This window comes from Malaya genurostris, chromosome 2 (genome assembly GCF_030247185.1).
Source record: "Malaya genurostris strain Urasoe2022 chromosome 2, Malgen_1.1, whole genome shotgun sequence".
Lineage (NCBI taxonomy): Eukaryota > Metazoa > Arthropoda > Insecta > Diptera > Culicidae > Malaya > Malaya genurostris.
In genome coordinates this window covers 260,189,793-260,216,418 of record NC_080571.1, presented here as the reverse complement: position 1 = coordinate 260,216,418, position 26,626 = coordinate 260,189,793, and the positions used below count along the sequence as shown (strand labels likewise).

The following is a 26,626-nucleotide window of genomic DNA, read 5'->3' as shown; positions in this document are numbered from 1 at the left end:
AAAAAAAACGTCGCGACAATTTCAAAGGTCTGTAAATTTTGATAAAAGTCTGCGAAAAACTCGATTATCAAAAGTCTGTAAATTTTGATAAAAGTCTGCGAAAAACTCGATTATCCAAAGTCTGCAACAAACAATGTCTGCAGCACTATTTACGAAATCTGCAGATTTACAGACAAATCTGCAGACCTGCCATCTCTGTTTAGAACAACGATGCAAAAAAAGAGGAAATTATTTCTAAATTTGGCTCAAAACTTTTTGGTGGGTTCTGTTAGTCCAACTCTCCTATCTCTATTCAACGGTTCTTTTAAGAATTCCACAGAATATTCATGAAAATTTCACTACAAGGTGGAATAATATAGGCTTTTTTTCGCTACGGTAGCTAGCGACTTGTGACACGAGTCTTAGTGAAAGAGCATTTTTTTCTCCTTCATTTGGAGTCGTTTTTCGCCAATTTTGTTCTTCAAACGCATAAATTGGCCAATGGAACGTTAGCTAGTGATAGTCTTTTTTTTCAAGGTTGTCGATGAACAAAATTCCATGAATATCCTGAAGTACTCAGGGCATAACCTTTCCAGCCCATATTTGCATTTTTCTGCCGTTTTGGACGGTTCTCACCGACTGCAGTTCCCTCGGCAGACGATCGCTTTGTCTCCGGAGTGTAATGATGGTTCCACGTTTCGTTCATTGTCATATATCTACAAAAAACAGCACTGTCAATCTATTCATTTATTCGTCAGACATATGTAGATTAACCATAATTTTATCTTATGTATTTTAGCTGCAATTTTAACAGATTTTTTGACATACTGAATTCAATTATAGCACAATTTTGATTGTAACAACGCATCATTCGGTCGTTGGTCCAATTTCTGCATAATTTGTTTCATAAGACTTTTCCAAAAATATGTTACGATTTGTTAAGTAATGGGTAGGTGCATAAAAAATTTATTTGCGAAAGTAATGGTGGAAGTGAAAATGTGGTCCAATTTAATCTACGAAGAGCGTACGAAACAAATTGTTTCTGGACTGATCCTATTCCAGTATTGACATAACGTACCTGATATATAAAGATTTAATAGTGTAGGGGTCCTGAAAATTAGTGCCGAAAATGTTTAATAAACTATTTGCTTTACTGATCATGAGTTTAGAGTTCAAAATAGTACTGAAATTATGCACAGTTTTTTACCAGTTGATGTCCTGAATATATGTTTAATGATTGTGTTTCAATTTTTCTACTGAACGATATTGAATTGCACTGGTTTACATTAAATTATTAAAGTAATCTTCTACAGCACCATGTGATAAATATATCAATTTCGTTATGAAATATTCTGCATCAATGCCGTTTCTTATTTCCACATGAAGCTTCATGTCGTCTGCATAAGTTAGTATTTTTACATGTTTAAGTAAGAAAGAAATGTCATCTACATACAAAATAAAAAGAAGAGGACCTAAGTGGGAACCTTGGGGAGCACCAGATTGGTTCAGAAAATGTATTTTGAAAGCGAACAACTTGCTTGCGATTCGAGAGGTATGGTTTGAGCCATTTTAGAAAGTTTGGATCCACATCATTTTTTTAAGTTTCAATAGTAGCAACGGTATGTCAATACGGTCAAATGCTTTACTGAAATCAGTGTACAATGTTTCTACACTGTTGCATCATCCATTGCATTGAGAGTGAACGTCACAAATTCTGGTAAATTAGAAGCAGTCGAGCGGCATTTGAAATAGCCATGTTGATTATTTGTTATGAGATTTTTTTACCTGCTGAAAAAATGATCATTTATTATTTGGGAATAATTTGGGAATACGTGAGATGGTAGCAACTCCACGATAGTTCCGAATGTGTGATTAAGCACCAGGTTTAAAATTTGGCGTTTTTTGTCCACCGTGAGAAATCGTGATTATTGGTTACTGAAACGTTGATTGAACTTCTATCAAAAAAACCTTATAACGCAAAAAATAACATATTTTCATTTGTCATGATTTAAATAATCAAATGCAAGCACAACACTACAACACATTTCATTATTTATCAGAAAAAATATTACTTACAATTCCACGGGAGTTCTTTTGGCAATCGGAACGTGTTCGTATAAACGTTTGTCATGCGAAAAGATGCTGCTTTGCTGAAAAGTCTGCTTAATGATATGCAGCTCGAAAGTGAAATGTGCCGTTCGAAGCAGAAACACTCATTTTTTTGTTGTTGTCAGACGTCAGCACGAGACAAGATAAAAGACAAGACGAACTGAAATGATGTGTATTTTTTCAAACAACATCATCTACTTCGTGGAAATATACTGACAGGAATTGTTGTTGAAAGATCTCTTATTTATGAGATACCCAATTTTTGCTTACATTCTCTGATTGATTTCATCCCCGCCATTCGCCATCGTGCGCACAGCATCACTTTGGTAGCGGATACCCCTTTTTATGATTTATATACGATTCAAACATCATTGCCTGAAATTCACGGCGTGTTTTATTTTCACCAGCTGAAGAAAATACAACGGAAGCTGAGTGTCATAGACGCTACTCACTTCGTCTTTGAAAGGTCCGGATAACGAAAATCCATTCGATGAAAAGCTTTCCGAGCGAGACGAAAAAAAAACACTCAAACTACAAAGCTAGCTCCGAGTGGTCTGCAGTAATGTCAAGTCTTTGGACCTCATGAAGCGTGTGCACAGCATTAGTGGATTAGTAAAAAAAATCATACGTCTTTTTTCGGCTGCCTTCTTTATACGATTTGTTTGAGCATTCGATCCTACTTCAAACGTTTGATTTCCGAAAATAGTTTACAGCGAATTTTGATGTTGTAAAATTGATGTACTTTATAAGCTCCCAGTGTGACAGGTACATTCATAAAAGTATCTAATCTTCAGATGTTTGAAGAAGGTCGTCGAGGTTGAGGTTTAATCATTGGACAACTTATTTGGGAAGTGACTTTTCTTCTGAACAACTGCCTCAATGTTCATAAGCAATATCGAGTCTAATGTCTAAGAGCAGGTTCAGCTAGAAGTTCTATATGGAAGATCTATAATAGAACAGAAACTGGAACAAACGTATCCCCAGCAAGCCGTTCTAGTTTTATTTATTCGATCAGTTCTTCTGTCAAATTTAAAACTGGTCTACGATGCCGTTCTATTTTTTGTATATTTGAAACACGAGTAAAACAATTCTGGGGCTGCCAGTTTTTCTTGTTATAAAATTCAGATTTAAATTTTGTAACTGACATAAATTATGAATCTACAACTAGAACACTACTGAATATGCCCTAAGGCTGACCGAAACGTACCCTTGGTTTTTTAAACTTTCAAGACTTTTCTAAACAAAACAGAACACTAGCATCTTTTCGTAGGATCTTTCTACTATGCAAGTTTGACAGTTTTAGACTGCTGCAAAATTTGAATAAACTGAAAATATCATAAGACAACTTTTCTATGTAAGATTTTGCGTTGACTAAATGAAATTCTCATCCGTATTTTAACACTTGATAATAGAAACGAAGCCATATCTTTGATATATTAGTTTATTCATTACAGTCACCCTATGGACATCAGCCCAACTCTCGATTCAGTAGTATGCTTCAATTTTAAACATTATTTTATAGATTTATAACAATTATTAAAACGAAATGTAGCATTTAAAGTATTGAAAATATTGATTGATTCCCAATTGCAATAAGTTGATTACGCAAATAATTTCTCATGCAGATCATATTTCTTTTGCTGCTTTTTTTTATTTTCACATATCAAGAAGCATAATGCATCATTGTTTTTGGGCATAATGTCTTCTATTACGGGGCATACCACTGATTTGTTTTTAGGGATTTTGTAGGGCTGCTGGGCAAATGAAAAAAAAACTAAGAATGATGTGGTTTTGAAAAATGTGTTTTATCAATCAATTTTCATCACTTCTACCAGAAGTATGAAAAATTATGATTCTCAGGCATATTGCAATGAAATATTCACATTCTCGATAAAAATTCATTAATATATTTAGAAATATCTCAGTACTTTCTTAAGGATGGATTTCATAACACTTTACCCTAAATTGGTACGCGCTAGCACACCCGGGTTGGCGGTTCAATGCATAGGGCGCTGGTCTTACAAATCAGTTGTCGTATGTTCGATCCCTCACCGTAGGATTCGTAGTGTCCGTAGAATCGTAGCACTAGCCATGCAGTGGTTCTGTACACTCCGAATCGGCTGCGAAGTCTGTTGAAACAGAAGGTCAAATTCCACTACAGAAATGTAATACCAAGGCTTTGCTTTAGCACACCTCTAGTGATTCGAAAATCTCTGACGGAGGTTTGTTTACACTTCTATAGAGAACTGGTCTAGTTTGATCAAAATACTCGACATAAAGTCAAATGGAACTCGAATGAAAAAAAACTATTCTGCACAAATTTTTGGAACAAGCAGTTTGTCGAGCACTGAAACCTAAAAGGTATTCTTGAGTGTGAAAAGGAATCATAGGACTTAAGGAGTGTATCTAAAATTAGCTATCCACATACATTTGTGTTGTACGCATGTATTTGTGATGGTTTTTTTATGCTCGGATCACAGCATACTGTGCGTTTGGCTGTCAGCTTTCGTTTGTTTATTTGTGTGTGCGGTTGAAATTCTGCGTTTTCAAAATGTCGCGTATTGAAAACAAAGTGAAAATCAAGGTTCTGGACAAATGGCTAAATGAGAAGGGTATTACTATGCAAAAATTGGCAAAACAGTTTGGAATTCATCATGCCAGTTTTAAAACCATCATTAGTAAGTTTGGAGAACACTTTTCTTTGGATAAGCTACCAGGAAGAGACAGAAAACCCGGTTTTTTTCCACCCGAAACTGGACCAGAAAGTGGTATCTTTAATCACGAAGAAAAAATCAATGTCAATACGTAATTTGACCAAAACAGCAGGAACGAGTGTCGGAATGATCCAGCGTATCAAGAGGCGAAATCACCTGAAGACCTACAAGAAGCAGAAAATCTCGAAACAAAGTGTAGAACTGAAGAAGCGAGCAGCCCGGAAATTGTATTCGCGTCTTTTGTAGTGTCCGGATGCATGAGTTTTGATGGACGATGAGACTTATGTAAAGGGGGACTCAAAAACCCTTCCACGTCCACAACACTTTACTGTTGTCGTTGGGGAGGATGTGAGCGATGCGGAAAGGTCGATTCAAGTGGAGAAATTCGGTCGAAAGGTATGATTGCGGAAAAGGGTATAAATTTCGTTGAGAAAAATATCAATCCACCAAATGTCCCCTTAGCTTCGACCCATCGAACGTTACTGGGCGACCGTGAAGAGGGTCATCAAGAAGACTGGTAAGGCAGCTGGGAATATGCAGTAGTTCAAAACAATTTGGGCTCAAGCGTCCAAAAAATGCGACTCAACACTTGTCCGGAACTTGATGAATAATTGAAGGAATAACTTAAATTTCTGATTTTCGGTACACTCCTTATAGTGTCTTAAGAACTTTCAGTTGAATCTAAGATGGTGAAGATCGGTTTAGCCATCTCCGAGAAAAGTGAGTGACATTATTTTCACATTTTTGGTGCATATAACCCTGTAATTCCGGAATCGGAAGTCGCATCCAGATGAAATTTTGAAACTTTGTATAGCACCAGAAGACTTTTCATTTGAATCTAAGTTTGTGAAAATCAGTTCAGCCATCTCAGAGAAAAGTTAGAGACATCATTTTCACATTTTTGAGGTGAAACGGTGACCTTTATTACCGTTCTTGCATGTACGTCCTCTTCACTTCACTTCACTCACAGATCATCTCACCCATCAGGTCCCACACGAAAACGACACAACCTCACAAGTAAACTGAATAAACATCGTTTGGCAGCTATCAGTGGTTTGCTCACATGTTCAGTCTATACTATTTTATTCTATTCCACAATATTCCATCCCATTACACAGTACTCCAAACCACCAATAAACGTCAAAGATGATTTTGATTGGCCGTTCATCAGCTGTCATCGAGTGAAACTCAATTGGAATACGTTCACTTCACTTAATGTCCACTTTATACTGGTAATAAGGGCCGCTAGTATGAAAATGAAACATAAAACAGAGTGTAATGCAAATCTTATTCAAGTCGTTCCATATTAATTCATTTAATTCAATGATAAAGTTAAAAGCTGTAACACATATCTTTATCAAATTTTAATGCAAATTGATTGTATCTAATAATGTTTGCAATACCGTCAAGCCCACCAACCACGGGAGAAACTTTTGAACCTGTATTCTGGAACTAAACTCTGAAACTTAATTCTAAACCTTAAATAAAGTTCAGAATTCTGATGGACCAGAATCTAGGTTCTGAGCTCAGCACCAAAATTCAGTTTTAGAATTCAGTTCCAGAATCTAATTAAAGTGAAGCTTTACACAAAGTAGAAAGTATGTTTTCGTAGCTGTTGGTGGAGGGTTTTCACCCCGATGTTGGGTCCCGGTCAACGCACGAGAAAAAATGGTTAATTTATATATCTTCTAATACGTCCGTTACATCGGGACTGAGACTACCTCAAAACCGTCATCCTGGTGCGAAAAAGGCAAGCAAACGTGATGAGTTTTCCTCATTGTTTCCAAAAGATCGAGAAAAGTCAAGGTCAATTGTGACAAATATTGTCAAAAAACTGAAAATTTTGACATAAAACTTCGTATAACTCGAAAAGTAAACATCCAATCTCAAAACCATTCAATAGCGTTCAGGGTGACGGGGAGACCTTTCATTTGCGACTAGTTTGATCAAAATCGATCGATCAAAATGAGATCTCGACCTCTTTGTTGACAACACAACACAACAAACACATACACACACAGTTCAGTACGTCGAGCTGAATCGATTGGTATATGATACTCGTCCTCAGGGCCTCGGAAAATTTGTCCAAAGTTTGAGCGAAATCTCGAGCTATTTTGTATATTTATAAAAAAAATAAAACATCTCTAACATTTAAGTTGATCACAGTTGATCCCAAGTGACGAACAAATTGCAAATACTCTTAGAAGTCGATGAAACAATTTCCCGCCAGTATGTAAGAATATTAGATGATATATGTATTTACAAGATAGCAAAAAAATTTAGAATACACAAAACTCATGCGATAAGGTGAACTATTTCTAAAAGTTTATGATGGGACGTTTCTGGCAACTTTACTACCATTGTTGTTATGTTTCGATTATATCTTGCATGACATACACGAACGGCATCTTTAGCTTGTATGAACAAAGGTTACTGGATGAGTAAACTTTTGGCGAGAACTCAATTTAAGGCCATCGTCCAAGTACCATGCGAGCGTGTGGTTTTATGAAATTTTCGTTGTAAAATTTGAAAAATTTGCCGAAACCAAAAACAAACCAACCTCTGAACAACTATTACCTATCTGCAGGGTGAAAATGGCTGGAAAATTCGGAGTATTTTCCGAGTGTTATCCAAAATAGCTCTGAAAAACTTAGTTTTTTTTGTGATCTTTCATAGTTATCTGGAAAAATATTGCGATGATATAATTTTTTTTTAAATAAAACTTACGATGGCTACAAGGATTACATTCGGACACATTTTTGGAAAACCTTTTCACGTTTTTCATTGAAAATCTACGAATTTTAAAAAAATACATCGAAATCGGTTATATGAAATTCCTTGATTTTCCATGAAAAGAGTGAAAAGGTTTTATAGAAATGTGTCCAAATGTAATTCTTGTATCCCGCATAAGGTTTATTTGAAAACAAAATAGATATCATCGAATTATTTATTCAGATAATTGTGAAAGATCACAAAAAAAAACTCATTTTTCAGAGCTATTTTTGATAACACTCGGAAAATACTCCGAATTTTCCAGCCATTTTCACCCTGCAGATAGGTAAAAGTTGTTCAGAGGTCTGTATGTTTTTGGTTTTTGTAAATTTTTCAAATTTTCCAACGAGAATTTCTCAAATCCACACGCACGCATGGTACTTGGACGATGGCCTTAACGTCAATAGCGTGCAAGCAAGAACTGCACTTTGACCGATTAAAAAATATACATCAAAGTCGATCTTAGGTAGCTGCTGGTCTAAAGCTTTAAATCGCTTCTGGACGAGAGGATAAGCCGGGAAGATACTAGTGTATTTGCGAGATGTTTGCAAAAAAGTCATGATTTGTATTTTTGTTAATTTGATCAGTATCAAACGGAGAAAACAGATTGCAAAAAAATGCCATGCGAATGCAACTATGTAATGAAAACCGCGAAAATGTTACAGTAGAGACGGGACTCGAACCCGTCGCTAACTTTAAACCGGGGAATAGGAATTACATATGAATAAGACTATAATTGAATGCTGTGGTGCGCAAGTAAAACGAAGCATGCTTGGTTCTTCTAGTCAATTGAGCTATCTCTTCATGTGCTTTAATATTTAATTGGTAAAGCAATTTCCCCGGTACTACGAATTCGAGCCCGTCCCGTCCCGAGTCATTTTTCCAGTTTTTTTCATCCGTTTTCCCCGATTGATACAGATAAAATTTAAAAAAAACTAACTTAAGACGACTCTACGTCTTAACAAGATATAAAACAAATAATTGAAAGCGATTTGTAGTTGTGGCGTGAAAACGGAACCATTCGTCACATCCTCGATTATGACATCCCCAATTTACACCGAAGAATGCCTCAACGAGCGTATATTGCCGTTCATTCGCATGCATAGGGGTAAAACAATCAATAGTTCTGGAATGGCATGCTGATGGATTTTGTCTCCAAGCTAATGAATCCTCCGAGTTTCCCAAAATTTCAAGCAATCGAAAAACACTAAGCAACTTCAAATCAGCGACTTCGACAAAGCGGCGGAGTAGTCAAGGACATCCATTGTTGTCGATAATGGGTTCCATCAAGAAAAGGTTCGAAATTTCGTTCGAACCGAAGTAATGTAACTATCTAATGCTGTAACTAACTATAAAGTTTTAATAAAACAACTATTAATGGACCATTTTTAAACTTGTTGAATCACGAATTGCAGGTCTTTCTGTGTGTGCCAATTTACTTCTAGTCAGCCTTCATTTCTATTACACTACCCTATTGGATTCTTTAATTAATCTTCCGATGCTTTACACCACGTATATCAGTGTGCCAAACTCATTAATTTCTTTTTTATCTATTCCGCAGGGATTCTGTATACTGTTCAGTTTCGTGATAAAGGCTGAAGTGAAACACGAATCGGAGTCCACAAGTAGTAAATCTAGTACCAAAAATAGTTTAGACGATAATTGTTGTTCGGGATCAATAAATAGTCCGTTAAGTTGTAAGTGTTCCCCCTAGTACTATATCTGTATAAATGTTGTGAATTCGATAAAATAGAATAGAAATAAATAGAATTTATTTTTCGTTGTCGTTTTGTGTAACTGCTTCTAGTTTATACTACCCAAGATCTAGATAAGGAAAATGAATGTATGCCTGCTAGTGGCAAAACAACGAAAATTCCGCTGACAATACTGCCCTCGCCAAGTCAGCCGCAGCAACACCACCATCAAACTCAGCTGCCCGGCCATATCACAACCATCGAGCCGTGCATTCATGGCGATGTCCACAGCGTGGAAACCTATTTGGGTGGTGGCATTACCGGAGGGACGGCCGGCAACTGCAACATCGTTGCGCACGAGTATGAAAGTGCAAAAACAGCTACATCCAGTGCTCACAATTTGTGCAATTTCAATGCAAACACTGCGCGATGCTGTGAGCTGTGGGGCCAGCGGCAACATCATCATCACCACCATCAGCATCATCAGCCGCCGGGGACGGCAGCATCGGGGGGACCGGTCGGGATCCCACTGGATAATACCACGCTTATATCAACGGCAGCAGTGTCTCTCCCGTCCGGTGGTGTGATAGGTCAGTTCGATTGGCACCAGCAACAGCACGACCAGTCCCAGCAACCGACGATCGTCGGGTTGGGGAACTGTGCTAGTGGGAACGGGGGTGGATTGCGAGAAAACTCTTTTCCACATCAGGGCACCGTCAGTGCAACAAAGTACTACATCAACAACCAGCAGCAACCAGAAACGAACGAGTTCGTTGGCGTTGGAGGACTGGATATTCTGAAAGGTGTTGGTCAAGGTACGTTAGTTGGAACGAAAAGGTTATTAAAAAAAAGTTTCTTGATTAATCCAGAAGGGATTAGTTCATCAACGTAAACCCATTAAGTTTGCTTTAAATTTCCATATTTTGATCACAACATCACATGGTATAAAAATCTCTCCATAAACACGTTTTTTTCTGTTCACTGGTACTATTCATCAAAACGGCTATGAACTCAATTTTATCGTCGGCACTCGGTGCTTGTTTTTTTTTTATTTAGTAATTATCAAGAATTTAAACTTCCAGTCAACTTAGTTCAGCAAAACTTTCAGACGCCCAGGGCGGGGATCGGAAATCGAATCTCGGTAAACTGTGAGAAAGTTGATTTTCTTACTTAACACGCTGTACTCGTCTCTGGAATATAATTTTAATCAAGTGTTAATCCAATTTGATTTGTCGTACCACCACGGAAACATGAAAGCACAAACTGCGCATGGGTACAAAGTGGGAAAAAAATCGAAATCAGAACATTAGTATTTTTTTTTTATTTAAAATCATTTCAAATTTCCATTTCATTCTTCACATATTCATAATGAAACACAATCATTTCGTCAAAAGTCATCTTACCAGCGAAGAAAAATCCAAATCGATTGGGAGAAGTGAGTTTTTTAATTGAAAAGAGTCGACGAAATTACCCTTCCGGACTAACCGGCTTCCGGTGAAAAGACTCGCCCTCGCTTTTAAAATTGAACTCATAGTAGAGTGCGCCATTGAATTTTATCTGAATCCGAATCCCAGTTCCGGAATGACGGAATTATTGAAGCAACGAATATAAACAAAGGAGCTTCACCCTCTGTACTATTCACACACATTCGTACGTCGGACAAAATTCACAGCGCAATCAAAGCATGGAGAGCTGCATCGTTCGATCATTAGTTCATGAACATGCGCCCCAGCTGATGATTATGCTTCAAGAGGTTAACATTTGATGAATGGTTAACATTTTGAAGATGGCTATATGAGTAAACTAGATTCATAACTTTTAGTTCAGATGAATATTAATTTAGACAACATTATTTTTATGAGTTTCTAGTAGTGATGGCCCAGCACACGAGTCAGTTCTCATACAGCCCGTGTGCTGTACTTTTTCAAAAAACACGCACACGCTCGTGTGCCGTGTTGCTACTAGATCGAGAGTCGTGTGCTTCGTAGAACCAGCTCGTGATTCCACTGGTGTGCTGGCTCATCTGCTGGCTCATGAGCTGGAATGGGGGGCTGACTCATGTGCTGACTTGAGTGTCCGTTCTTTTTTTTATTCAATAATATAATATAATTTTTAAGCACACAGTGTCTTGTCTTGTCTCTTGTCAGTAGGTGGACTACACAAATAGCACACGCTCATGAGTCTGGTTAGAAAGAGCACAGCACACGAGCTTAATAGGCACACAGACAGCTCGTGTGCTGAGTTCGGACATCACTGGTTTCTAGTATATATACAAACTCCGAAGAAACAAATCGATCGTTTCGAAAATGGACTTAAATGCAAAATTTATGCTATTCGATGTGTGAAACACTTCCGAAAATATGATATGTAATCAAATTTGGTCTAGGTGTGCAAATATTGTATTCGAAGGTGATTTTCACTAACACTATCTTTTCCTATGATCTTCCTGCTATGTAGTTGGGCAGTTAAAATGAATAAGCTATGCAGTTTGGCAGCAAAATATGAACAAACTGAAAATATCATTAGGCAGTTTTTCGATGTAAGATTTGCGTCGACTAAATAGGCATTTTATCCGTATAAAACGTCGTATAAAATTTGGTAACTATTTAGTAACTTGCTTCTAATTCTAACTAATTTCGAATACATAACATAATTTATTAGAAAACTGCAAATTCTAGTTATTCATCAAAAATGTCTATTTGTTTTTATATCTTCTGGATAATTGGTGCGGCACAGCCATAGAACCGAAGTCATGATGACTAGGCGGCACAAAGCCGCCAAGGCGACGCCAACTAAGTTGGCCGCCGACACGCCGTCGGAAGATTAAATACTTTTTCATTTGCACTTAGTTGTCTACAAATATCGCAAATAATTGCCTGGTAGATACACTAATAAAGTCAACAAGCTTTTTGGGAATTACGTTCTGAGGATCATGAATAAACCTATCATCCAAGTCTTTCTGGATTAACACATGGATCAATAAGTCCCGAGACTAACAATGGAAACAACATTTTTTTGGCAAATTTTTTTTTTATTCATCAACATAATCACCTTTTAGGGTGATACAATGGTTCCAACGTTTTTCCAATTTTTCAATACCATGTTTATAACAAAATTTATCATTCGCTTCAAAATAGGCTTCAGTTTCAGCGATGACCTCCTCATTTGAGTCAAATCTTTTTCCCTGGAGCATTTTTTTTTAAGATCAGCAAAGAGCCAGTAGTCACTGGGGGCTAAATCTGGCGAGTATGGGGGGTGGGAAAGCAGATCAAAGCCCAATTCGTTCAATTTCGCCATTGTTTTCATCGACTTGTGGCAGGGTGCATTTTGTTCCATCGAATGCAATCGCGGCACCCACTTGGAAAAAACCTTTTTCATGCTCAATTTTTCATGAAGGATAGTAAATACACTTCCATATGATATCTGTGTCATCTCAGCAATCTCACGGAGCTTCACTTTACGATCTTTCATTATAATTTTTGTCACTTCACTCACATTTTCCGGTGTAACGGCTTCCACAGGTCTACCCGAGCGTTCCGCGTCATTTGTGTCGGTACGACCACGTTTAAACTCGGCGAACCACCGACAAATCGTTGCATTTGATGGACAAGAGTCCGGATAACATTTTCCAATCCATTGTTTCGCTTGCACGGTGTTTTTAGCCATTAAAAAACAATGTTTTATAAAAACACGAAAGACGGTTTTATCCATTTTTCAAACAAACTACAAAACGACTTTACTCCAACCTCGATAACTCAGCTGTTTCTGGTCGGATCGACTTAAAATTTAGACCCGTTTCAAGCAAAGGTTAGTACTCTAGAAAGACGTGGTTACTGGTTTACTACGAGCGCCATCTCTGCTTTAGTCTCGGGACTTATTGATCCATGTGTTACTTGAGCAGAACGATTGTAGGTCAATAAAACGGGAGTAAACATGACTATTTTTCGTTTGCCTTTTTTTTAATCAATTCCAATCACCATATTGAGGCGAAATGACCTTTCGGCGAAATGGCTTTCGATGAAATGAATTTCGGCGAAATGACACTCGGCGAAACAGCATTCGGCGAAATGGCATTCGGCGAAACGGCTTTCGGCGAATTGGCTTTCAGCGAAATGACCCTGATCCTTCAGAAACGACATCAATATTGGGAACTTCCGAACCCAAGTAGCAATTCGAATAGTTCTGATTATCGCCCTTATTCTGGATAACGTCGTATCGATTTTACTATCGTATTTCATTTGTATTCCTAATAACGCTAGCAAAATCAAAGGTAGCTAGGATTCGATCGAACCACATTCGATCGAAAAATCAATACATCGTTATTCAAAATAAGGGTGTATAATGTACAAGATGTGTTAATGATTTTGCATTTGTTGACAACTATAATTGGTGCCTCTTTTGACAAGTAATATATTTGTTAAATCTTGTGTAAAACCTTTTACTCAGACCACTGAACCAAAAATAAAACAACTTTTTACTACAATTGAACCATTCACACACCCTTAATATAGCTTCCAAACATTCTCTTTAAAACATTATTTCCAGTACAATTCTCTCATAAATCTAGTCTTGTGTATTTGCGTATTCATTGGATGACAGTTTCACTCAGAGAAAATTCGATGGTTCTAAAGCATATTTATGACACATTTGTTGTGGGTTATTGAATTTTTCACTTCTTAGGTTAAGTGTAATTTGCATTAAGGAAAATTTCATGGGCGTCATTTTGATGTTCTATACCGTTGCATTTATTGACATCAAATACACTTTGAAATACAAAAACGAGGAAACATGATGAACTTTTATGATTTATTTTCAGAGCGTCTGCACAAGTTTTGACGCAATGAAACAGACTTATACATAAATGACAATGAATCACAAAAATGAAGACATTCGCAAAAACCGCACTTATTTAAAGGCGATTAGTCATAATCCTTATTTTTATATATACATTCACGATACAAGTAAAAGCGCATGAACCCGATCAGATGGTAATAAGGGGCTGTCCATAAAAGACGTCACGCCGCAAGGGGGAGGGGGGTGTTTCATAAAACGTGACCTTTTGTGACAGGGGGGAGGGGGTTTTTGGAATGTGACGTCCAATATTTTCAATGAGCGCATTTTTGAAATACCTGATTATATTACTACTTTGCCCTATTCCCTGAAAAAATCTCGACAATAAACGTTTACATTCTATAGGAAAACGTGTATTTGTTGATGTAAAAGCTTCTTCTTGTAAATTCGGAAATGAGTGATGCAGGAAATCATTTCTGTTGTGATCAGCAAAAGTGCACGGAGGAGCGCGCGCGAAATTAGCGAAATTAATAAATTTTGCCAAATATGAGTAAAAAAGAAAAAGATGCCTTCAAACGGTTTAACTTAAGTTAGGCACGGACAATTTTTTCAGTAATTTGATTTTCTAGCATTGATAATAGTATATCATAAGAATTTCTCTTATCTGATTCTGATGCAGTTTATTCAATTGTACTCCATTTGAAAAAGGGCGAGAGATCAACGATCATGTCATGTCTTATCTTGATCATATGTGATTTTCCTCCACCAATATCAAAGCTTATCGAATCATCCAATGATTGAACTGACATAAATCAAGAATCATTTTAGCTCAAAATCACTACCGATTGTGTGACGGAAGTAGTACCGATATTGATCGATGTGATTCAAATTTCACTGATCAACTGATAATGAAAAGATTCTCTGGCAGTGATCTCGTTTTGATGAGGTTTTGGTCTTTATTTTCTCAGCCCTGTATGCTACACTAAGGAAATATTATTCTTTACCTAAAACAATAATATATCTATATCGATTTTTCCCTCATATTTATATGGTTTGTCATACATATTGAATGTATTGAGATGAATTTTATTTATTTTGAATTCGTGACATGTGACATAGGGGGAGTGGGGGGTCTTTGCTTCTGTGACAATTTGTGACAAAGGGGGGAGGGGGAGTAAAAAATCGTCAAAAAAAAGTGTGACGTCTTTTATGGACAGCCCCTAACAGAATTATAACAACTGAAGTAATTTATTTCAGAAATATTTTGTAACAAATTGTGAAATATTTTTGGCTGGAAAGCTGTTAAAATAACAAAAATCATAACAAAAACGTGCTTAATCCACCTAGCAGTGAGATGATACCTTTTTTATCAATCCGCATGTGTCCAACTTAAAAGCATTTTGGGATTGTCATAGAAGATGATCGATTTGAATTTAAAAAAATCATCATCCTGTAATTCCAGAATCGGAAATCAGAAATGGATAAAAATGATTAATTTTGTATGGGACCATAAGTTTATTTTAATTTTAATTTTAGTTTTTGAAATTCGAATCGGCTTTTTTAGAAAACGATTGAGCTTTGAGAAACGATTCGATACTGGAACCGGAATTCGAAAATCGGTGTAACCGAAGTCAGATAAATTCACCTGAGTAGCTGTATAGTATACATTTGTTGTACTTGAACGTGAGTTTGTAGATAAAGATTGAGTCATCTCCGAGAAAATTGAGTGAAATTATTTGTCACACACGCATTTGCTGATCTTGACGAACTAATTCGAATGGTATATGGTTGTTATGTTCTTCCAGCATTTATTGCTGTTAGTAGTTTCAATCAATATAATTATGGAATTGCTTCAACTCGAAAATTCTGCCATCATCTGGTTTACATATGTCATTTTCAAACGATTATGTTGCCAAAAACGAACCGTGCTAAAATCAGTCCGAGGCAAAATGTCACGAAAAAGGATGCTGTACACATTTATTTTGGTGCTTAGAAACAATTGTATGTAACAGTATAAAAAATCGTGTTTTATGTTGCTCCCAAGCATTTTTTGCCAGACAGCGCTCAACACTTCTACTGCTGGAATAGGGGAAAAAGTCGCTTACACGAAAAGGTCGATATCTCCGTTAAAAATGGACGAATTTTAGCAATCTATGGCTTGTTGGGTAGGTATTACCGTGCGGAATTCAAGTCTAAAAACATATTCTGTTTCAAGGACAATTGTGACAGATACTGTCTAAAAATTTTGACATAAAACTTCGTATAACTCAAAAAGTAAACATCCGATCTCAAAACCATTCAATAGCGTTCTGGGTGACGGGGAGACCTTTCATTTGCGACTAGTTTGATCAAAATCGGTCCAGCCATCTCTGAGATCTCGACCTCTTAGTTGACAACACACATACAGACACACACACACACACACACACACACACACACATACACACACACACACACACACACACACACACACACACACACACACACACACACACACACACACACACACACACACACACACACACACACACACACACACACACACACACACACACACACACACACACACACACACACACACACACACACACACACACACACACACACACACACACACACACACACACACACACGGACATTTGCTCAGTTCGTCGAGCTGAATCGATTGGTATATGACATGGCACACATATATTCAAGAAAAATATCAAAATGACAGTTTATTCATTCCATTCGAATAAACTTTATGTTGATCGTAAAGCTGGTTTAGAAATTCTCTTAAATTTGGAATCATTTCGAAAAAGATTCAATGCAAATTTATGTTGATTCTTCACTTTGCTTTATGAACCTTATGGAGATTGGTCCATTTGGTAGGAATACGTTCGAATAATATGTACCGAAATAATCGGTTGGAATGTGAATTTTGCTAGCCGTTGAGACCACCCATTTACCAAAAAGCTGCAAACGAAATCACGTAAATACAGAACCCTTCGCTAAAATTGCTTCAGTATTGAATCATTCCGCACTGTGAGCAGTTCTGCTGCGGGGAGGATGTTTTGGGTACTGTTAGCAGTATGAGTTTCGCTTCAAGCAAAAGTAATTACATCAGAACCGAAGAACGACGCAAAAAATTCTACCTAGAATTTTAGACGCTATAAATGTTTACAAAAGAGCTATAAGAATTACTCAACTGTTAAAATAAGCACATCGGAAGTGAAAATAAAAATAAACGTACTGGTTTACGCGTGGTGTCAGATATTTTATTGTTTGTTACCTCTACATTAAATTAGAGTAAATTATTCTTATTCACTTTAATCTGGTTATGTCTCTGTTTTCTATGCGAATTTAAAAAGTAATTCTTTTTTGTGCAAATTTTCATGTGGTTATGCGTTTTTTTACGATTTTTTTCATGCGGTACGTATCTGAAAAATCGAAATTCGACTTTCAACTACCAAGATTAACATACTGGAGGAGTTACCAGTTTAACGAATTAGTTTCATTTACAAGTTCACTTTTTCAAAAACACCCAGGAAATTTTTTTTTCACTTAAAACCCTGTTATTCTGGATCTTGGATCTGGGAAACAATCAGGAATTTTCTCTGTTATCCTAGAATTGTTCATTCGTATCAGAGAAGGTGGAAATCTGTCAATGTTGCACACATCCTTCGTGTGCAATTCTTTCTTCTTGAGTGCGAATTTCCTTATATAGCTCACATCTGTCTCGAATACCGTTGAACTGTTCACGTCACAAAAGAGCGAAGGGTGAAAATGAATAAGCAATACTCGTGGATAACCCGAATGTACAAAAGCATTGTAAAGAATAGGCATTCATGCAAGCAGCGAAGCAGCGTCGGCTTTGTTCGCACCCGAATGTACGAACAAGTCCGAATATCAGAGCGACCAATGAGCAAAAGAGAAGGGAAGCGAACGATGATATTCAAGCAACATTGTTTCCTATAACACGTACACAATCTTATTTTTGCTAATAGTTATCTTTCAGGGTATAAGACATATTTCTGTAGTTGATTATTTAAACGTTGTAGTTGATTAATGAAAGTTTGCATTCGTAATGATTTATATTTCATCTGATAAATCAAATCAAATGAAAAGAGTAGAGTGATCCTTAAACGTAGGAAAAAAACACGAAACAAGAATTGAATTAAAAAAAATAAAAAATGGCGGCATCATTTTTTTTTAAATTGTCGAAATAAGGAGAGGGGATGTTTGTTACATGGCCCCTCCTTTTAAAATTTTGGAGCGTCAAACAGTGCCCCTGTAGTTGCCACGCCTGGGAACAAGTCGCTTCACTGCAGCAATAATCATTTCATTTTTGGCTCATGTGTGTTCCATTGATTTAAAGTATGTACAGTTTAAAATACAGTACACACAAAATTCATTCCCAAAATTCGAGTTTCTTTCCGATTATCATCTAATTTCCAGGGAACAAAAAGAACAAACAAGCAAGACTACTTTTTCCATAAATACGTTCATTCCTTAAGGCAGTTTATCATTTTCTTGTCCTAATATAATTCTAATTTAGTCAACTCGATTAACTGCTATAAATTATAAAATAGGCTGTTTGTTTGTATCAGTACAGGGTGAGGCTACTTTTGGCATCATTTGTTCAATTTACTTCGCCTTTACATCCGAATTTTCTAACCGTGGCTTTAATCCCGACAACCATAACCGTTGACAGTTTTTTGCATATTCACCAATGCTTTCTTCATTTTTTCTACATTCTTCACTACTTTCGGTAGTTTTAGGATGTACTCCTTAATAATGGTCAAGTATTTTTTCCTTGAGCACAGTTCTGGAGTTTTAGAGTGTTTAAGTGTTCGACATTATTCGCCTTATACCACTCTAGCACGTCCACGTGTAGTGCAAGCAAAGCCTTCACATTACATTCCCTTTTGTGGAATTTGGCCTTTCTTTTTTTGATATTCTATTCTAATGTAGTCGGTCGGACTCTTACTTAGCGTTGCGTTTGAGCTAACGAATAATCCTGAACGTAAGCATTCTCGTCTGTTTCAACCGCTTCATTTGACGATATAGACAATTCAATTCACCTATAAAGTCCCACTTCATTGCTATCGCATAGACCAGTTGTTAACTTTAACATTCCCTAAACAGTTAACCAGACCAAACAAGCGCTTGGAGCTTACTCTTGATCTCATTAGCAAAACTTCCAGCGGAGAGTGCACCGGAAGCATGTGTACAATTAGTACTTTGTCCCAGTTTTGCTACCAGCGTACAAATTTTAAGCCCTCCCCTGTGGTTTAATCTAACAACAACCGAGTCCTATTCTACCGCACCGTTCGTGCCGGGACTCAGCGCACATTGCAACTCTTCGCTTGTTTTTTTTTTGTTTCGATTGTGCCGCCGTTTGCAAAAACCACCGAAACCCTTGGGGTTCTTAACTTTTCATTCAGAAGTTAACACCGGCAGACGGGCTCTTTCCGGTCGTCGGGAGAAATTTTACTTGCCGAAAAATAAATACCACGGAAAAGCTTTCGTGTCTCCCTGGTAGCGCGGAATTGGAAACCTTCTAATTACAGGGTGGACCGGAAAGACCCGAAGCTTCAGCAAGCATACCGTTTCAATTGAAACTAATTGGAAGAGCGCTATGTTTCTTTGAATGTCGTTATTGTGTTAAATTTGAAATAATATAAAGACTTGAAAATACGAGTAATTTACACAACGCTTGACGATTACACAATCAACAATGGGTGAGAATACTTGAGTGCAAGTACGGGGAGTCACTCTAAATATTGTCTAACATTAGAATAGCAAGACAGTATTGGAAGAGTTCGCATTGAAAGAATGACTGGAGTTATTGTTAAAGAGTAGAAATTTGACAGTGTTCATCAGGTTGGACAAAAAAAATTGTACAGACTAGTCTAATCTCTGGACCACGATACTCATAGCGATACTAATTCTAATTGCGCTGATTATAGATACTTAGCAAAGCTAAAGGCTGACAAAAAGTCAATGGGTACGGTACTCTCACACAACCTATTCATTAGTTTGTGAGTTATTGTGCTAAGAGTGACGGTACTTTTGTTATTTTCTATTTTCAGAATATGTTAATGTATCAAAAACAATTTCGTATTTTAATTTTACACTGCTTCTTGATGGGAAAAATACCGTTCAAGCGAAGCAATGGCTTGAAAAGTGTTATGGAGACTCCTCTCCATCAGAAACAACAATGCTGGCTTTATATTGCATGAGCATTTGACTATGCAAAAGCTCTGTTCAAAGTGGGTGCCGCGTTTGCTCACTGTTGACCAAAAACGAGAACGTGTTGATGAATGATTCCGAGCATTGTTTGACCAAGTTTAAACGTAAAGCAAAGCTTTGGTATTACATTCCTGTAGTGGTATTTGACCTTCTGTTTCACAACAGTCTTCGCGGCCGTTAATACCTTCTGCGAGAAATGCTATGAATGTTATAAAGCCAAAGACGAATCAAAGATTTTGTATTACATTCTTTTTGTGGAATTTGAACTTCTTTCTCAACAGACTTCGCAGCCGATTCCTAGCGCACAGAACTATTGCATGGCTGGTGCTACGATTCTACTGACACTACGAATCCTTCCAGGTCGGGGCTCGAACATACGACAACTGGTTTGAAAGACCAGTGCCCTATGCATTGAACCGCCAACCCGGGCTGTTTAAACGTAACAAACCGGAATTTTGGCATCAATATGTGACAATGGATGAAACATGGATTCATCACTTCATTTCGGAATCAATACGATCGTCATCTGAGTGGACAGCAACAGGTGAACCTCGTCCAAAGCATCCCGAAAGCACAACAATCGGCTGAAAAGGCTACGGCCTCGGTATTTTGGGATGTGTATGGTGTAATATTGAGAAATGAAATACCATTAACAGTGAATATTATCTAGCGTCATTGGAGCGCTTGAAGACTGAAATTGCAAAGAAACGACAAACAATGACAAAACTACATGAATTCTGTATAAAATGTTCAAAACGACGAATGTAACAAGCAGAGATTCTTTTTGTTTACTATCTCTTTCGATTATTACGGTATCCTTCTCTCTAATTAGAAATTACCGAAAAAAGCAGGAATATTTCGCAATAATCAAAATAGAAAGTAGACAAAGAGAATCTCTCATTGTTACATTCGTCGTTTTGAACATTTTATACAGAATTGAACTTCGAATTACTCCCACATCCACCGTATTCACCAGATTCGGCTCCCAGCGACTATTGGCTGTTCGCAGACCTGAAAAAAATGCTCACCGGTAAGAAATTTCGCACGAATGCAGAGGTTATCGCTGAAACTGAAGCCTATTTCGAGGCAAAAGATAAATCGTTCTACAAAAGTAGTATTGAGATTTTTTTTTTTATTCAAGAATATAATGTTTAAGGCACACTGCTTAAGCTCTAAGATGCCAAGGGCTTTTACTAATTTAAAATTTACGACTAACTTAAAACTAGGGTTGTATCATTAAGTAATGTCATATTTGGGTCGCAGTGGTTGACTTTGGCAGATCCAGCCTTCATGTGGTGATCGGCCGGTGATCTGAATATTTCATGAGAGTCTTCCATATGGCGTTGGTGAATATTCATATTGGCCGCATTCTTCGGTCCGTGTGGGTCCGCGGGAAACACCCCCAGGTTACGAATACCCGGCGGGTGGCCCGCATGCTGTTGATAAGTTTCCGTGGGCGATGATGGTGTTGTTACAGAAGAAAATGAAAAAAAAAAATATAGCGAAGTAAATATTGCGTAAAACGGAGTAAAAAGGGGATATGGGAATGAAATGACTAAAACGACAGAGATCTAATTAGTTGACATCGAGATGGTGAAGAGACGGGGAGGGGGGAAGCGGAGGTTAGTGACAGCAAAAAGATCTTGTTAGTTCCGATGAAGATGGTGGACAGATGAGGAATCGGGATAATCGGCGGAAGTTAGTGTCGAACCTGCAGTTGAGAAATAATTCTTAGCCACAGTTGAAACAACGTCGATAAATAGGAGGAACTTTCTAAGCCAGATGTAACAGATTACACTTGTATATTAATGTGTTTGAGGAACTGGTATATGAGAAGCATATATGAACTATCCCGACTCGCCAACACATCCCGAACCGGAACCTCAGGCGGTCTACCTCGGGCCCTGAGGGATTCCAGTAGCTTCGACCTGGCGTCGCGATACTCTACGCACGACCACACGACATGCTCGATGTCCTGATAACCGTCGCCACAGGTGCAGAGCCCGTTCTCCACGATCCCGATACGCCGGAGATGTGCGTTGAATGTATAGTGATTTGACATGAGTCGTGACATAACGCGAATGAAATCACGACTCACGTTCATCCCCTTGAACCAAGGTTTCGTCGATACCTTAGGGATAATGGAGTGTAGCCATCGTCCCAGTTCGTCATTCGTCCATGAAGTTTGCCAACTTTCGAGAGTTTTCTGACGAGAGATACTGAAAAATTCATTGAAGCAGATTGGTCTTTCATAAATATCACCTTCTAATGCGCCCACTTTAGCCAATGAGTCTGCCTTTTCATTGCCCGGAATGGAACAATGCGAAGGGACCCAGACTAATGATATTAAATAAGACCGTTCAGATAAAGTACTCAAATGTTCCCGTATTTTCCCCAGGAAATATGGGGGATACTTTCCTGGCTTCATTGCCCGGAGAGCTTCTATTGAGCTTAGACTGTCCGTGACAATGAAGTAATGGTCTTTGGGCAAGGTTTCAATGATCTCGAGGGTGTACTGAATAGCAGCTAATTCTGCGACGTAAACTGAAGCCGGATCACTGAGTTTGTAAGAAGCGGTGATGTTTTGATTGAAGATGCCGAAGCCTGTGGACTTGTTAATGTTTGATCCGTCAGTGTAAAACACCTTTTCACAGTTGACTGTTCTAAATTTATTATAAAAAATATTTGGGGCCACTTGAGGGCGCACGTGAGCCGGAATTCCACGAATTTCTTCTCTCATGGATGTGTCGAAAAACACAGTAGAATCAGAAGTATCCAAGAAATGAGCACGGTTGGAAACAAACGAAGAAGGATTAATATTCTGAGCCATGTAATCAAAATACAAGGACATAAAACGGGTTTGAGAATTAAGCTCAACTAACCTTTCGAAATTTTCAATCACCAGAGGATTCAAAATGTCGCATCGAATGAGCAAACGATATGAGAGATCCCAGAACCGGTTTTTCAATGGGAGAACACCCGCCAGCACTTCGAGGCTCATCGTATGAGTCGATTGCATGCAACCCAAGGCAATACGCAAACAACGATACTGAATTCTTTCCAGCTTGATGAAATGAGTGTTCGCCGCGGATCTGAAGCAAAAGCATCCGTATTCCATCACGGACAATATCGTTGTTTGGTACAGCCTGATCAGGTCTCCTGGATGGGCACCCCACCACGACCCGGTTATTGTCCGAAGAAAGTTGATTCTTTGTTGGCATTTTCTTTTCAGATACCTAATGTGACATCCCCAGGTGCCTTTGGAGTCGAACCAGACCCCGAGATATTTAAATGTGAAGACCTGAGCTATGGTTTCACCCCCTAGTTGAAGCTGTAATTGTGCTGGTTCTCGCTTTCTCGAAAATACAACCAGCTCAGTTTTCTCCGTAGAGAATTCGATACCCATTTGAAGAGCCCATGTGGATAAGTTGACAAGAGTATCTTGTAACGGCCCTTGCAGATCGCCAGCTTTGGGTCCTATAATAGACACAACGCTGTCGTCGGCAAGTTGTCTTAGCGTGCAAGATGTGTTGATACATTTATCGATGTCGTTTACGTAAAAATTGTATAGAAGGGGGCTTAAGCATGAGCCCTGAGGAAGACCCATGTAACTGAATCGTATTGTCGACAAATCACCATGCGCGAAATACATGTGTTTCTCAGACAATAGATTATGTAAAAAGTTGTTCAAAACTGGCGAGAGACCATGCTGATGCAGCTTCTCAGATAAGATATTTATAGAAACTGAGTCAAAAGCCCCCTTAATGTCTAGGAAAACTGACGCCATTTGTTCTTTACGAGCAAATGCCATTTGAATTTCTGTTGAGAGCAACGCAAGACAATCGTTCGTTCCTTTTCCCCTGCGGAAACCAAATTGTGTATCTGAAAGTAAGCCATTAGTTTCGACCCAATTGTCTAGACGGAAGAGAATCATTTTTTCGAACAATTTCCGGATACAGGAAAGCATAGCAATCGGCCGATACGAATTGTGATCGGAGGCTGATTTTCCTGGTTTTTGAATGGCGATCACTTTCACTTGTCTCCAGTCATGTGGAACAATGTTGTCCTCAAGGAACTTATTGAATAAACTCAACAAGCGCCTTTTGGCGGGGTCTGGCAGATTTTTCAACAAGTTGAATTTTATTCTGTCTAATCCCGGGGCTTTATTGTTACATGACAAGAGTGCAAGTGAGAGCTCTACCATCGAAAACGGTGTTTCGTTTGTATTTGGTGTCGCGGCGCGGGTGATCTTCTGTTCCGGAACAGAGTCTGGGCATACTTTTTTAGCGAAATCGAATATCCAGCGGTTGGAATATTCCTCGCTTTCATTCGTGGTGTTATGATTGCGCATTCGTCGGGCTGTGTTCCAAAGAGTACTCATAGATGTTTCTTTCGTTAAGCCGTCTATAAACCGACGCCAGTAACCACGTTTCTTGGCTCTAATCAAGTTCTTAGTTTTAACGTCTAACGCCGCGTAATTCCGGTAATTATCAGGTGTTCCATTTTTTCTGAATATTTTATACGCGGAGGCTCTCTCCGCGTTTAAATTTGTGCACTCTTTGTCCCACCACGGGTTGGGAGGACGGATGTTAGTTTTCGCGCCGGGTACACGTTTCGTCTGAGCTTGAGTCGCGGTGTCGAGAATCAAGCCAGCCAAAAACGTGTACTCTTCCTCCGGAGGAAGTTGTTGAGTTCTTTCAAGTTTCTCAGATATCGAGGTCGCATAGCTATTCCAATCAATATTTCGTGTGAGGTCATACGAAACATTGATTGTCTTCGATGGTTTTGAGCCGCTGGTGATTGATATTACGATCGGTAGATGATCGCTACCGTGGGGATCAGGAATTACCTCCCACGTGCAATCCAACCGTAGCGATGTCGAGCAAAGGGATAAATCCAGCGCACTTGGTCTTGCTGGTGGTGCAGGAATCCGTGTCATTTCTCCCGTATTCAAGATTGTCATATTGAAGTTATCGCAGATATCATGGATCATAGTTGATCTGTTATCATCGTGAAGACAGCCCCATCCCGTACCGTGTGAGTTAAAGTCTCCTAAAACCAACGTCGGTGCAGGAAGGAGCTCTACGATATCACTGAGCCACCGATGCCCAACCGAGGCTCTTGGGGGAATGTAGATGGAAGCAATGCAAAGGTCCTTACCTTTGATTGTAACATGACATGCGACAACTTCAATACCTGGTATCGAGGGGAGGTTAATGCGATAGAAAGAATAGCACTTATTGATCCCCAAAAGTACTCCTCCATAGGGATTATCTCGATCCAGACGAATAATGTTAAAATCGTGAAAGTTTAAGAGTATTTCAGAAGTTAGCCAAGTTTCGCACAATGCAAATGCGTCACATTTCAGATTGTTTACTAGAAATTTAAATGAATCTATTTTTGGGATAATACTTCTGCAATTCCACTGTAAAACAGTGATTAGATCCGTGACCTCGGTGGATGATTTAGCCATCGAAAGATACAATCGCTGAAAGAAGGGGCCAATTTGCAGTCAACTGCTTCAAATATGTTTTTACTGTTGGCATGAAAGCAATTAAAATGCTTCTAAGAGGGTCTGAAATATTGAAAGTTGTAAAAATCCAGTCCACAACATCAGAGAACTTTATAAGTCCAGCACCTAGTTGGTTCTCTGGTGGATTTTCAGGGACGCTTGGGGATTTTTTAGTCCCTGGAAGCGGTGGGAATTCCATCTCGGAATTGAGTTTTCCGAGACCAGGAGCTTTTTGCTTCGGTAGTTTGTCACGATTCCCGTTAGCTGTAACTTTTCGAAGCCCTTCGGAAGACATCTTCGAACCCTTACTAGGGAGCTTATGATAGGATTTGTTTGCTCTTTTCCTATAGCTATGAGGGACCGCCGAAGATGGACCTTCTAAAGGGTCGTCAGATTCGCTCTCGTCAGTTGACAAGCAAGCATATGGATTTGTTGTCTGTTTAGGAGGGGTGGCACTTTTAAGCATATCTGCAAATGAACGCTTGGAGTGTTCTTTCAGAGAACGCTTCATCCTATCTCCGCGCAGTTTGTATGCGGGACATGCCATTAGGTCATGCGAACCCTCCTTACAGTAGAGACACTTTTCAGCATTTTTACCGCAAGAGCCATCCGCATGAGCCTCTCCACAATTAGCACAACGTGGCTTATTGCTGCAATGGGTAGCTGTATGCCCAAGCTGTTTGCAATTGGTGCAATTCATTACACGAGGTACAAAAAGACGAATAGGCAGACGAACCCGGTCCAAGAGGAGGTAATTAGGTAAAGCCGATCCGGCGAAGGTCACACGATAAGAGTCTGATTGGGGATAGGACTTTGTTCCA

The 26,626-nt window shown here is 38.5% G+C and overlaps 1 protein-coding gene across 1 annotated transcript in view; it reads left to right on the top strand.

Moving 5' to 3' along the window:
* Positions 1 to 26,626, top strand: part of LOC131429205 (uncharacterized) — a 443,882-nt gene that overhangs the window by 400,234 nt on the left and 17,022 nt on the right. Inside the window, exons 20-21 of the mRNA XM_058593255.1 lie at positions 9,136 to 9,271; positions 9,382 to 10,083. Of these exons, the coding sequence (XP_058449238.1) occupies positions 9,136 to 9,271; positions 9,382 to 10,083 (838 nt within the window). The remainder of the gene's footprint in view (positions 1 to 9,135; positions 9,272 to 9,381; positions 10,084 to 26,626) is intronic.